The sequence below is a fragment of the Typopeltis vanoorti genome, chromosome 26, assembly GCF_054136105.1.
Source record: "Typopeltis vanoorti isolate ZY-2024b chromosome 26, IOZ_Tvanoo_1.0, whole genome shotgun sequence".
In the NCBI taxonomy this organism is placed as follows: Eukaryota; Metazoa; Arthropoda; class Arachnida; order Uropygi; family Thelyphonidae; genus Typopeltis; species Typopeltis vanoorti.
The window spans coordinates 23,941,007-23,955,854 of record NC_143574.1 but is presented as its reverse complement, the minus strand read 5'-3'; the positions used below and the strand labels follow the sequence as shown (position 1 = coordinate 23,955,854).

At 35.2% G+C, this 14,848-nt stretch overlaps 1 protein-coding gene across 3 annotated transcripts in view; it reads left to right on the top strand.

Annotated features, from left to right (window-relative positions):
• LOC150092414 (golgin subfamily A member 2-like) overlaps positions 1 to 14,848 on the top strand; it is a 380,033-nt gene that overhangs the window by 174,893 nt on the left and 190,292 nt on the right. For all 3 annotated transcript variants that reach the window (XM_090415174.1, XM_090415173.1, XM_090415175.1), the window contains exons 11-12: positions 1,817 to 1,924; positions 7,379 to 7,463. In XM_090415174.1, the coding sequence (XP_090271300.1) occupies positions 1,817 to 1,924; positions 7,379 to 7,463 (193 nt within the window). The remainder of the gene's footprint in view (positions 1 to 1,816; positions 1,925 to 7,378; positions 7,464 to 14,848) is intronic.

Genomic DNA, 14,848 nt, shown 5'->3' with positions numbered 1-14,848 from the left:
AGATGATTTTCATTGCATGCTTTGACATTTTGTTTCAGACTTACAAAAGCATCAAGCTTCATCACCTGTAATAACTATTAAAAGCAACCAGTTTTGAAGAATGATCAGAACAAACATCAGTGCATTGCTGCTTTTGATCTTCACACACAATTCGCAGAACCCTCGTACCAGAAGTTTTTCTAATTCCCAAATGATCCATCAAATATTCCTCCCTGTTTTTCTCTCTCTAAATTTAATTCTGCCATTCAGCATACACTTTTGTCTATTGGACCAAACTAATTTGCCACTTTCTTTCAACATTTTTCACATTTTTGATAAGTTTGTGGCTACCCAGTTCTTTGTCATCTCTCACATCTTTCCTCTTTAAACCTCTTATGGCACTCAAATACACTAGATGCTTTCATTGCACTATTATCATAGACCGCTCTTAACATGTCTGGAGTTTTGCTTTTGCTAACTTTGCAGAAATGTGATATTGATGCTGTTCTAGATTCTGCAAAAACCATCAAACATGCACATGTAAACTTGACTACAGCTTGTAAATTAGTGGATTAGTTGTTTTGATACAGCTCAACACAATAGCACAGACATGTTCAAACATGCAGAGTCCCATGGTTCTGCCTGGCATGCTGTATATACAGGGTGTTCGGGATAAATTTGACATATTTATAATTAATTATATTTTTCCGTAAGTTACATGTATTAACACACACTTCTCTTCATTTAAAAGTTTGGACCCTTCTTCATTCATATACAAGATGTCAGAAAGGATGGATAGCTGGAACCCACCTGAATCATGGAAGAGAATAACTTGTATCATGATGATTCGTGCCCGCCATCAAAATAAGGATATTACGACTGCTGCCCAATGCTCCCTGAATACAGTAAAAACAATCAGGCATGAACTAGAGACTTGCAATGGTGACTACAAGGATGTAGCAAGAAGAAAGATCCCTAGCAGACGATCTGATTGCGTTCGTACAGCAGAATTCCTCGCAAATCTGCAGGAACAGGTGTTGAAGAACCCTGGCATTGGAATTCGGGCTTTGTTCGTGGAGTTGCTAACTGTAGTCAAGCCCTGGATAACAAGGGTAGCCAATGGTAGGCCGTATGTATGGCAGCAGGATTCGACCCCTTGACACACCTCTGGGAAAAGTCAAAAATGGTTGTCTGAAAATTTCTACGACTTCACCAGTCCAAATGTTTGGCCTCCAAACTCCCCAGACCTTAACCCCATGGATTATTTTGTATGGGGCGCAGTTGAAAAAGACACCAATCGCACTTCCAGTAATACAAAAGCCCAGTTAATGGATAAAATTAAAACAGTTTTTGCGGCCCTTCCCAGGGAGACTGTAGCATCAACTTGTTCGAGGTTCCGAAGCAGAATTGAAGCTGTGATCGATGCTAATGGTGGTTATTTTGAGTAAATCTTGTTGATAGTATTGTAATTAACTCTGCCTGTAATGTTTTTTTGTCAATTCATTAAATTTAATAGATACAAAGAAGATTTTCTTTTTCCTTACGAAACTGTCAAATTTATCCCGAACACCCTGTATATACAATAGTACAAGACACATTCCAGGAATGTGTCGCACCTCATACATGCCATCCCGTTAAAATAATTTTTTAAAACATTTTTTCCCCATTGTCCACGTAATAGAAGTATAATTTCAGCTAGATTTGAGAATGTAATTTCTGTTAATCTGTGAACAGTTTGAATACTGCTGTTTAAATTTGCAGCATCATGTAATTGCCAGTTTCTTATAACATATTTATTTCACACATTGCAAGATAATAATGTGAATATCTGTATTAGGGCAAAGAAATGATTGAAAAGTTAACAGCTGAAAGAGACCAAATGTCTGGGCATTATCAAAATTATGTTCAACAGTTAAGTCAGCAGATGACTTCACTTAGAGATGAGGTAAAGTCTATTAATAGCTTTCTTTCATACAATAATTTATTTAATTATTATGCAAACTTACTTAAAGTGAATTTCAGCAGTGGATTTTATGTTATTATTTTATGCGACTCCGACTTATGAAAGTTGTAAAACTATAACACATTGGTACTGTGAGTGGGCTAAGAGATTTTTTAGATATATTTTTTTATTATTAAAATCCTGTTCAAAGATAAAACATAGAACTTTTTTCAAGACACTTTATGTTTCCAGTAAGTGGGACAGTATCTCATTGAGGAATGAAATTCATCTTCCACCTTAGGACATTTACAAATATCCCTGTGGTCTGTTGTCTATCTACTGCTTGGCCAGCCAAGCTGGTAAGAAGTGAATTTTATATTTTCATAATTTTCTAATTGCTTGAACAAATAAAATAAGCAAGATACAATGAAATTAATTCAGTTTAGTTGGTTTCATGGACTGTCCCATACTTTGTTACTTTTTTTTTCCCTGATTGTTTTTTAATCAGAGCAAATTTAAAGTCAAAGAATATCAAAAAATATTCAAAAAAAAATTACCCCCCCCCCCACTTCTAAAAAAAAGCTAGTAGAATCTTCCTTTTATTATTTCCAAAGTCATCTTTGCATTAAGTTATGAGTGTACAGAAAATTATCTACTTGCTTGTGTGAGTATGCATAAAACATGAATAAGCATGTCATAGCCACATATCCTGTTGACTTGCCATATATTTTGCTACGTGAGTATTATATCTGTTACATCGTTGCTTTTTCTATATTTTACTGATTTATATCTTCCTATTCTATCTTTCAATCGCTAATCTACTTCTTCAGATATCAGGCCTAATATACTTACATCTAGGATTGTTTCCTCTTCGGATACTGGCAAATTTATATTATGCTGTGCCAGCCAGTATCCTATAGCAAAAAAGATCTTTGCTCAGGGAGACAATACTAGATTCTGAGGCATTCTTACACATTGATTTATTTTTAACATGGTCGTATAGATTCAGACTGCAGTCATAACCTAAATCTAAATTATATACACATTCTAATTCTTTCCTGCCAAAATAGGTTCTATTTTTATAAGTGGTAAATTGGAATCGTAGTCAGGCATGACTTGGGTTTGGGTAAATAAAACATGTTTATGGAATATCAAAGCAAAATACACTAAAGAAATTCATACATTCAATTGTTGTCTCAATGCTAAGTAAGTAAGCTCGAGTTAAGAGATTTAACATACTCTAAATCAAACTAAAGGTTATATAGCATGTAAAACACAGTAACAATCAACGACTTTCAGCACCAGATGCACACGTGGTGCTGAAAGACGTCAGTAAAAGTTCGGTAAAGTAGAATTACTCTTTTTTGGGATAGATTGCAAATGGCATGTTAAGCTAAAATTCTCCTCTGCAAGCTATTCATAAGATGACATGACAAACATTCTAATGTTACTCCGTTTCTATAAATCTACAATCCTAATCTCATTATGTTAAGTCAATCACATACAGCACAAAAGACTTCTTCCAAACAATCCTTCTTATTCCAAAAGGGGTTTTAACTATTTAATTAAGGTCTGTCCACAAAGTTCTTTAGAATAATGTTCACGATTTACATTCACAAATAATTTTCTCTCTTCTAAGGAATTCTAAACACAAAATAGAGTAATTCTACTTTACCGAACTTTTACCGACATCTTTCAGCACCACGTGTGTGTCTGGTTACCTCTTGTTTATTGGCTGTACTTATGCCAGCATAGGGGCTATGCTATCTTCATAATTACTGCCAATCATGGACACGATGGGATTTCTCTGCAAGAGCTCGATTCTGCTATGGCTGGAAATCTCACCTTCAGCTCTGCATGGAATCCTGCAGTATTCTCAGGAAAACTCACCGTCTGACATCATAGCACTGACGCTTCATCCCACTTACTTGAACCACCGACTAACTTCCAAACCAGGAAAATGAATAGACAAAAGAGAGAGCCGATACGACGCTTATTCCCTTATATTCTTTGTTTGAGCCCCCCCCTTTTTTCAGAGTCCTCCTTTGCACACGACCTATATCTTTTCTCCCCTTGGGTTCATCCTTGCTTTCCCCTTTGCTGTTATACTCTTGCATTCACGGAATTTGTGTTGACGTACCTTCCGCATAAGCTACTGCCTCCGGCGTTTCACTGGACACGTGTAGTTGTATACCTTCTAAGAATTGTTACTATAATATCTATCTGGCACAATCATTCTATACAGCTAAAGTGAGGCTTAAATAATATTAACAATTTCCTCTTTTAAGACATTCTCTAACTTGATCTTGGTATGATCACAATAGATTAAAATACATGGTACATAAAATTAATGTCATTTTATACATATGTGAAGAAGTTTCACTTTGATTTCAGCTGATGTGCAGGTATTTCTCTTTGTCTGTGTAGTTTAGTATGTTAGAATCTGAATGAGTGATTTCTTTGCAAGATTCCTTGCAAAGAAATCACTATTATACAGCACTAATACTTTGATAGCTGTTGGTCAACTTGATATCCTAATATTATAGGAATTAGTTTCTACATGGAGTAATAAACTGTGTTAAATATTTAGTCACTTTCATTGAATTGAGATTCATTGTAGTCATGCTTTAACTCACAATTCTGATCACACTTCTCTGTAAGCTCCATCGGTGAAAATGTAAATTTTCTCCGAAACTCAGTTGACCAAATTTTAGTATAGCATTCTTAAATGTGGTCATAACAGGGTCCTGTAAAGAGAAACTATAACTTTCTTATCACTATTTTCAACATTGCATAATCTTTGCATTTCTCCCCATTCAAGTGCCATCTCCTATCTAGGAGGTTAACTATAGGCATTACGACATGTGAGGACCCTATCTCTTCCGCATATTATTGTAAGTATTCATGGCTGTAAATCCATGTGTTCACGGGGATGGTTTTCCTGTTATGGGGGATGAAAAACCTGAGTTTATAGATATAAAAAATAATAAAACCCTACCTCTGTATGAGACAGGCTAACTCACCTTTAGTCAGAAGAGACCAGATAGAGCTTCCTCACGTCATGGACAGGAATTGAACCCAGGTCTTTCCAACCAAAGGGCTTTGTCCATGCTAACTGAGCTACGGAGGCTTTATTCTTTGCATTAAATTGCCATATTTATGTACTGCCTGAACGTCATTTCTTGAGGTTCTTTAGCTAGAGGTGTGTGTTGGCCAGTGTTATGTGGTGGTAGGATTTTTTCTTGTGGAAAGTGAGATCCTCCACATTGTCCCCTCTCATCTTCTCTTAAGAAAAACAAACAAGCTAGAAGAATAATGTTAACAAGTATAAGAGAGCATATTATACCACCACTAATCCCTTCAATGTAATACAAATTTAACAGAATATATGCATTATATTTACAACAACAAATTTCCTCTTATTATCATTTGTCCACACATCAAATCCACCTTCAGGGACTAAGTATCAGAATCATTTCGCATTTTCCATTTTCCAGTTTAGCATCATCAGATGTGCCCAATATCATTCATATACAAATTGAACAGCAGCCTAGGAATAGAACTCTGTGGTACACTATCATTCCCTCCTGTATTCCACTCCTCATTGCACTATTTTCTGATACTTGTATAAGTCAATCACTCATCTTCATGCTGCTAACTTATTATCCATTATCCATTTGCTCCAATTTATCCAATAAATTGAAGTATCATGGTGTATCCTTTTTTTTTTTAATTCAACTAATTTTTTGATTTTTTATAAAATCAGAGTAGATTACAATCACATATGCTTCATAGCAAAACCATACTATCCTCCATATTCATATTGTCCCATTCCTTAATCCATGCACTAATCAGTCCCTCCAAAATCTTGTACACCACTCTATTAATACTAATCTTCTTTTCCATTATTTTCAAATATTCTAGTGTTGAGACTGGAAATCATTGATCATGTTAAAGGCATTTCTGTTTTTCCTACACATTTCATTAACACATGCTGATACCCATCCATTTCCACCGTAATATTAACATCAAGATTTTTCTCATCATCTGTTTCCTGCATGGCATCTAATGGTTATTCTTGATTGCTTTTTTTATGTACATGAAATTGAAGCCTCAACAATTTGGCCATTTCTTCACTATAGTACTTTCTACTGTCATATCATGTAACGCATAGCTATCAAATAGCATCGTCCACCTTCTCCAATCTAGATCGGACTACTGCCTGCAACCATTTTCAGGTGCATTTAGCAAGATATGCAAGCACATGTCAGGTTAGTGTCATTCATCCATCTGAATTTTTGTACACATGTAACAAATGCATTTAATTACAAAACACATGTTTTGCACTACTTATTTAGAAGTATCTCATTTATTTTTGTCTTCTTTGCTTCTGTATCACCAAATATATTGACATGGTATTCCTGTAAATCCTCTCTAGCTCTACTCCTTGACCAGTGATGTTTCTTTCATTGATGGTGCCTTTCTTCAGTTCTCTATATTTTGAGATTGGTTCAGAACTGACTTTAACTATCAACCCTGTTCCATGTGGAAAACTTCAGGGGCCTTGTTTAACTGAATTATGCTTGTGAGTAGCATTATGTTTTATATTACACGTTTATATTTGTGTGGTTTATGCCAATGTAGAATGCATTCTGGCTGTCTTAGTTCTAAATTTTGCAGTCCAGTTTGTTTTCTTCTTGTTTTCTTATTTATTCATTTATATTTTTTCTTGTTTGTTCATCTTTTTAATTAAATTCACCCACAAAAGTTAGTAGCCTGTGGTACATTAGTATTTGTGTGTTAATGGCTAGAAAATCTGATTCCTACTGTAGAGCCTTTTCATTTCCTAGTGGCACTGAAAATGAACTCTATTTCTTCTGGGCAATGAAATTTATTTCCACCTAAACACATTCACAAAACATCTATTCCCACAGTTTGATTAAGACCTACAGCATGTTGGTTGGAGATCAGATCTGCTAACCACTTGCTACTATATACCTAGACTGCTCTCTTGTACTAATGGGAGGTGAGGATTGGACGATCCGGAGGCTTGTGGAGGTCGCCTCCCAATATTCTGAGTTTGACTGTTAAGTGAATCTTTCTGAAAACCAGTGTTTATATATGTTGATATTGATTTTTAATACTATTTTTTGAATTTAGTATCAGAATAAATCTATACCTTCTGTAGCTGAATAGTCAGACTTGTATTGTCACATTATTTGCTCATTGCCATACTACCTCTATATTCCATTAATATCAAAGAGAACTGTGGATGTGACCTGCAAACATCTGAAATTAAATTTGCATCTATCTGGGTCACTTAACATAAATGTTCAAACGTTAAGTGACCATTAACATAAATGGTCACTTAACATAAATGTTTATATTAAGATGACATAAATGGTCATCTTAACATAAACATCATATCTATACTTGAAAAATATTTTTTCTTCCTAGTTGAGACAGTCAAATGAAGAAAAGGATGTTGCACAAAAAGAAATATATGAGCTGGAATCCAAAATAGAAGTTTTAGAATCACAGAGTAAGTGGATTTTATTTTTATTGATGTGCATATTAAATCATCCACACATGCACATGTTGGTAATTAAAGGAAGAGAGAGTCTATACATTAAGAAAAAAAAATCAGTTAAACATTAAATATCTAGTATTAATAAATATTACTTTGAAAAAAAAAAAAAAATTAAACCCCTCTTTTCTTTTATTTTTTTGGACATTCATAGATAGCCAACAACTTCTCAAATTGTATATTTACTAGGGGGCTCCACCCCCTGATGCCTACAGCACCCAACCCCCCGTGTTCCCGGACTGGTAGGCCAGTTCTCCTTGAATTCCGATGACTCGAATTTTGAAGACTCAACACTCAGGGTAGCCCCTGAGTTTCAAAACATTACAGCCTACATCCGTTTCAAGCCGACATCACATCTGTTGCCAATTTCAGTTTATCATTTTATAGTATAGAGTAGATTATTTTTTGTTATTATGTTTTAAAGTATGCGTAATGTTTTGATTACTGTTGGGAACGCATTATCAAAATTTATTATTTATAATGGGTGTTGTGTAGAGAAATCTTGTAAGACTTTAATGTATTGCCATACCAACTTAAAAATTCAGAATACTGTTTGTAGAACTGAGTGATAATTAAAAGCCTAAATACACTAAATAAAAAAATTACAGGCTTTTTCTGTATCATGGTATCAAAGCTGTGATACTTATGAGGATGGTCTGAAAAGTTCTTGGCCTTGACCATAGATGGCAACACTATCGGCAAGATTTTTGTTTTTTTAAGTTGGTACATCTGTCATAAACATCCATGTGAAATTGCAAGTCATTCTATCAAGTAGTTTGTTTTATACAGCTGTCTGAAGCAAAAGTGTTGTCTGTATCCCTTTAAATGGTTGAAATTGAGTATCATGCGATTATAAAATTCTTTGTAAAAGAAGGTTTAACTCCAAAAGAAATTCATTTGAAGTTCATAAAAGAGAAAAGGCACTTTTCTCCTTTGTTTTCTACAATTAAGAAATGGGTTGCCATGTTTAAACGTGGCTATACCATCCTTGAAGATGATCCACATGAAGGACATCCAAAAAGTGTAGCAACACCAGAAATCATTGATCAAGTGCACGATATGGTATTGGATGACCGGCAAGTCAAAGTACATGAAATTGCTGAGACCATGTAGATTCAAAAGAACATATAGGATATATTTTGCAAGTGAAAATGCTTTGCGCAAGATGGGTGCTGCACTTGCTCGCAACAGATCAAAAACACAGCCTCATGAAAATCTCTGAGCAGTGCTTGGAGCGTTTTAACAAGAATAAAACTGATTTTGTGTGTCGATTTATTACTATGGATGAGACTTGGATTCACCATTACACACTAGAATCCAAACAGCAGTCAAAACAGTGGACAGAAGGCAGCTGTTCAGCGCCAAGGAAGATAAAGTCGGTTCCATCAGCAGGAAAAGTCATGGCATCAGTGTTTTGGGATGCTAAAGGCATTTTGTTTATTAGTTATCTTGAAAAGGATAAAACAATAACTGAGGAATATTCTGATATTTTAACCAGACGATGAAAAAATTCATGAGAAAATACCTGGTTTGCAGAAGAAAAAGATCATCTTTCATGAGGACAATGCACCTGCCCACGAAGATGTTTTGGCAATGGGAAAATTAAGGGATCTGCACTATGAATTGTTGGAACATCTACCCTATTCCCCAGATTTGGCTCCCTCTGACTTCTATCTCTTCCCAAAACTAAAACTCTTCCTCTCTGTTCAGCGTTTTTCTTCAAATCAAGAGGTCATTGCAGCTGTAGAGTGGTATTTTTGCAAATCTTACTGAGAACCACTACAGGGACGGGATAATGGTGCTGGAGCATCGCTGGAATAAATGTATTAGTGTTAAGGGAGATTATGTTGAAAAATAAAAATAATTTTGAAATTATAAATTCATTTTTTCATTGTTAGGCTGAAAACTTTTCAGACCACCCTTGTATAAACATATAAAACAGGATTACTGTGTATGCACTTAATTAGTAAACCTGAAGTTTTTTTCTAGTGAAAATAATATATATTTTCACTAGAAAAATATATTATTTAAAAAATAATGTATTTTTAAAAATGACCAGAGTTGTTTTTAAAAAAATACTCTACCACTATAGAGACATTATGTTGTGTTTGTCAAGTTTCTTTTTTACTAATACTAGTCTTGTTCTTTTGTGATTCTTCATAGCTGAGGATATGTGTGTTTCATTTGGTTGTAATCTAAACTTGCAAAAGTTTATTCCACTATTTTTATAGATGTTAAGTTGGTTTATGGGTTCTTTGACTGCTTTTAAGGCTTATCATATGCCATTACAGTCTGTCCTTGACTTAATACATGTGTGATTTATGATGGCCATTACATCAGTTGTGTTATTATTTTTATTTTTTTTTTATTTTTGACTCCTGACATTTAGTTCATCATCATCATCATCATCATCAAATTCCTGCCATGTACCCTCAAGGGGTGTACAGGATATGACAGTACTACATGAAAAAATTACATCATTACTAACTTCCTATCTACAATTTTCCTCCAAATCAGTCTGTTACTTGTCAAGACTCCAACATTATCAGATCTTATATTTCTATCGTCTAAGGCACTTTGTACCGTATCAATCCACCTATATCTTGGTCTTCCTCTGGGTCGTTTTCCTGCCAACCTGGCAGAGAACACTTGTTTTGCTAATCTTTCCTCTCCCATTCTATTTAAGTGACCATACCATCTGAGATTAGCTCTGCTAACGCATTCCTGGATGCTGACAATGTCAAGTTCTTTCCTAATATCCTCATTTTTAATATGATATTGCCATTGATGCCATCTGTTCACGCCTCTAATCTTTCTCAGGACTCTCATATCTGGGGTCTCTAGTCTTTGGTCAAGTGTTTTACTTCTGACCCAGCTCTCAGATCCATAAGTTAAAATTGGTTTGAACACAGTCTTGTATACAGCTAATTTAGTGTTCCGACTAATTTCTTTTTTATTCCATATGAATTTATTCAATTGACTTCCCACTGATTCTTTGCTGATTCTGTTGTCTATTTCTATATTTAGTTTACCATCTTCAGTAAAAATTGTGCCTAAGTAGCTGAAATGTTTTACTTGTTCCACAGGTTCTCCATTCACAACACAGTTGACATTTTCAATGATTCTGCCTATTTTCATTGTCTTTGTCTTTTTATTGCTGACCTTCATACCATATCTATTACAACAGCTATTCAATTTAGTCAGAGAATCTTGCAGACTTGTAGTGGATTTATTTAGAAGTATAACATCATCCGCATAAAGCAAAGAGCTGACATTAACATCTCCAATTTTGATATCAGGTTTAATACCACATTCCTTCATAATGTGATCCATATAGATAATGAATAACAGAGGGGATAATGTACATCCTTGTCTCACACCAGATTTAACATTAAACCATCTTCCTGTACTTCCTTCAATTCTAACTGCTGACTCACAACTCAAATAAAGACTAAGTATTGCTTGATATAATGCCCCATTGACACCATATAACTGCAGCGTATTGAATAGCTTCTCTCTTGGCACCTTGTCATATGCCTTTTCCAAATCGACAAAACTTAAATACAGATCTTTGTTATATTCCCATGCTTTCTCGACTATTTGTCGTAAAGTGAAGATCTGATCCTGACAGCCTCTATTTGGCCTGAATCCAGCTTGTTCTTCACCAAGCTTTTCTTCCACAATTCTTCTCAACCGTTTCTCAAGTATACTTGCATAGATTTTGCCAGGAACACTCAGTAGGGAAATACCTCTGTAATTCTCACATTCAGTTTTATTTCCCTTTTTATATATGGGTACTATGAGAGCTCTACTCCAATCATCGGGAATTCGTCCCTCTGTCCAGGCTTTCTGAACTATGCAGTGCAGCCACTGTAAGACTCTTATACCACCATACTTCAGCATTTCTGGTCGAATATCATCTACTCCTGCTGCCTTTCCACATTTCAAGCCTTTGATGGCTTTTTCTACTTCAAGTATGGATATGTATTCCTGACTGCATGCCTGGTCAGTGTTTTTTATCACTGTGCTGTCATCACTGCTTGTTTCATTTAGCAGTTTTTCAAAGTAATTACTCCATACTTCAAGGATATCTTTTTCTCCTGTTTTCATTTCACCTTTATCATCTCTAATTCGTTTTACAGCACTCTTTCCTAAATTCCTAAGCTTCTTCAACAACCTCCAGAATATTTTGCCACCTTCTTGATATTTATTTTCTATATTCTTGCCAAAGTCCTCCCATGACTTTTGTTTAGCTAGTTTTACACACTGTTTAGCTTTCTTATTTTCTTTTTCTCTGTATTCTGTAAGAGTAAAAGCTGACTTATTTGCCAGGAACTTTTGATATGCTTTCTTTTTTTCCTTCACTGCCTCTTTAACTTCCTGTGTCCACCAGGGAGTTCTGATTTTTTTATCTTTGCACATAACCTCACCACATGCCTTTCTGGCAGAATCAATCAATGTTTCCTTCAGAGTTTGCCACTGAATCTCCAAGGTTTGATTCCTGTTCTCAAACTCTTTCATTTTCTTTTCAATAATATTTCTGTATTTTAGTCTACAGTTTACATCTGAGAGCTGCTCAACTTTTATTCGCTTTAAAACTTTCTTACATGTTATTCTTTTCAATATGAAATTCAATTTTATCCTGCTCAAGACTAAATAGTGATCACTTCCAATTTCAAATCCTCTGTACACTCTGGTGTCCTGCACCAGGGAGAAAACATCACTATCAACAATAACATAGTCAATGAGACTTTTCTTATTCCTAGCCTCTTCTCTCCATGTGAATTTGTGCACATTTTTATGTTGGAACATGGTGTTAGTAATAACCAGTCCATGTCCTGAGCAGAAATCCAACAGATATTTGCCATTATTATTAGCTTTGCTCTTTTCTCCAAATTTTCCCAAAATATTTTTGTATGTCTCACAATCATTTCCTACTCTACTATTTAGATCCCCAACAAGGACCAACTTTTCCTTTTTCATTGTGTCAGTTGCTTTTTCTAAAGCCTCAAAAAATTCCTCCACTTCTACCTTAGTAGAACCTTCTGTGGGACCATAGGCACAAATAAGTATCATTGTCCAGTTCCCCATTCTCATATTTGCCCACATTACTCTACTTGAGACTGACTGCCATTCAAGAAGATTAGCCTCGTATTTTGTGTTGAATACTATGGCTACTCCTTCTTTTCCTTGATTGTTATTGCCTGAATATAACATTTTTTATTTATTGCTCAGAAAGATCTCACCAGTTTTGGTCTTTTTTGTTTCAGTCACCCCTATTATGTCGATCTGGTACTTATCTAATTCCTCAGCTAGCTCCATTTCTTTGCCATTCAGGCTTCTTACGTTGATAGTACCGATCTTTAACTCTGGTGATGTTGAGTTGGGGTTTGTTTTCAGATTTGTTCCAGTAGCTGACTTTTCGCTGTTCGCCCTGGTTCCCTGGCGAAAACAACGGGGGCCTTGTTTAACCGGGCGACGCCCCAGCCGGCATGAAATTTTGTCATGTTGTACTATCATTTTTTATTTTGGTTTAACCAATAAGAATACAATTTGGTCGGCTAAATCCCAAATTGCCAGCCCATCCTCGTTCGTTCAGTATCAAAGTAGATACCCAACAGGGTGCACCACGAGAAGGTGAGGATTGGACATTAGGTCAGAAGCCCTGGTCGGTTTTCCACATTCCTTTAAAGGCTATGTGGAGGTCTCCTCTCAGTTATACAGCTTTGACCCTTAAGCACCCCCAATGACATTTAGTTAAAGTTTAATAATGACCGTGCTATCTGCCATTCAATAACATTGGCTTAGCACATTACTGCTTGGCGCCCACATCTTTGTTATTGTTTGGGTATTATAACCATGTTTGGTTGGATAGCATCCTAAAGCAATTTTACTTGCAAAACATTTATTTTTATATTCATTTTTTACTCATTATTTATAATTATACAGTACAGTAATTTTATGTTATAATTTGTACATAGTATTATTTTACTATAAAAAATAGTAAACTTAGTTTAAAAAAATATAACAAGGTATGCTTTCACATATAAACAAACCATTCATGCATGTTGATTGGTAATATATCCTTATGATTTATATAATATATAAGGATTTTCAACTTTTGACCATGTTGGTTTACAATGAGGTGGGGGCAGCAGCATTGTAATAGAACCCCATCATAAGTTGAGGACTGTCTGTATTTGGGTTGATAAATATATGCTAGTCTTTTCTACTCTATATGATATCGCTTTAAAACATGAATGATATTCCTGTAAAAAGTTAACATGAAACACATCAAACTAAAAAAATTAGGTGTTCTATGTGCTTTCTTCTTCACATCAAGGCTCTGCAAACTGCTTTGCAGTAATATGATAACCTGTATGTGCAAATAATACTGTTTATTCCTAAGCTGAATAGAGTAGCAATTTTAGTGAGAGATTTTAAGATTGTGTACTTGTGTTAAGGAATTTGCTGAATTTTTTAAATTCATTATTTCTAGTAATCTTTCATTTATTCGATCACAACGGGAAAGCAGTTTTTGTTCAATGATTTGATAGTTTGTTAACTTGAAGTAATGCTCTGTGTGCATTGCTTGAATGCATCAATTGTGGGACTAATCAATGCTGTGTCATATTATTGCTAAATTAAAATATAATTACTGAAACTTTCAGTTTGTATCTTCAATTCAAAAAAAGAAAAAGAAAAAAATATTTTTTGCATAATAACTTTCTCATAAGCAAACAAAAGAAAGTAGCACTTAGAAGCCTCTTCACATTATTGTACTTTGATCATTCGCTGTGGAGTGGGGGAGCGAGCGAGTTGAACATAACAAACTGTGAAAAAAAAAATGTAATTTCACATCCTGTATATAGTCTGTTTCTAACAGAAGCTGGTGTTTACCCAAACTGTTTGCAGCTTACTTCCTTTCAATCAAATTAAGAATTATAAACCCTTGAAATTAGGTTCAATTCCTGTTGGTGACGTGAGGAGCTGAAGGATCTTCCTCAGTCATAGCCAAGTTAGCCAGTCTTGGGCGTGGACAGTAGGGTCCCCCCCAGTTTATCCTGGGGTTTTTCATCCCGCAAAGCAGACAAACCGGCCTTGTGAATTCAGCACTCCAGGACACTGGGTTATAGGGCTGACCACCTTATCCTGTGAATGGTTTGAGGTCCGATGATTAATAAAAGGGAAAGGAAGATGAGATGAAACCCTTGAAACGTTTTTTCATGTAGTACTATCATATCCTGTACACCCTCTGAGGGTACATGGCAGGTATTTGATGATAATGTTGATGATGAAATTTTTTTACGCATAATTTCTTTTGCATTATGGCAGAAAGA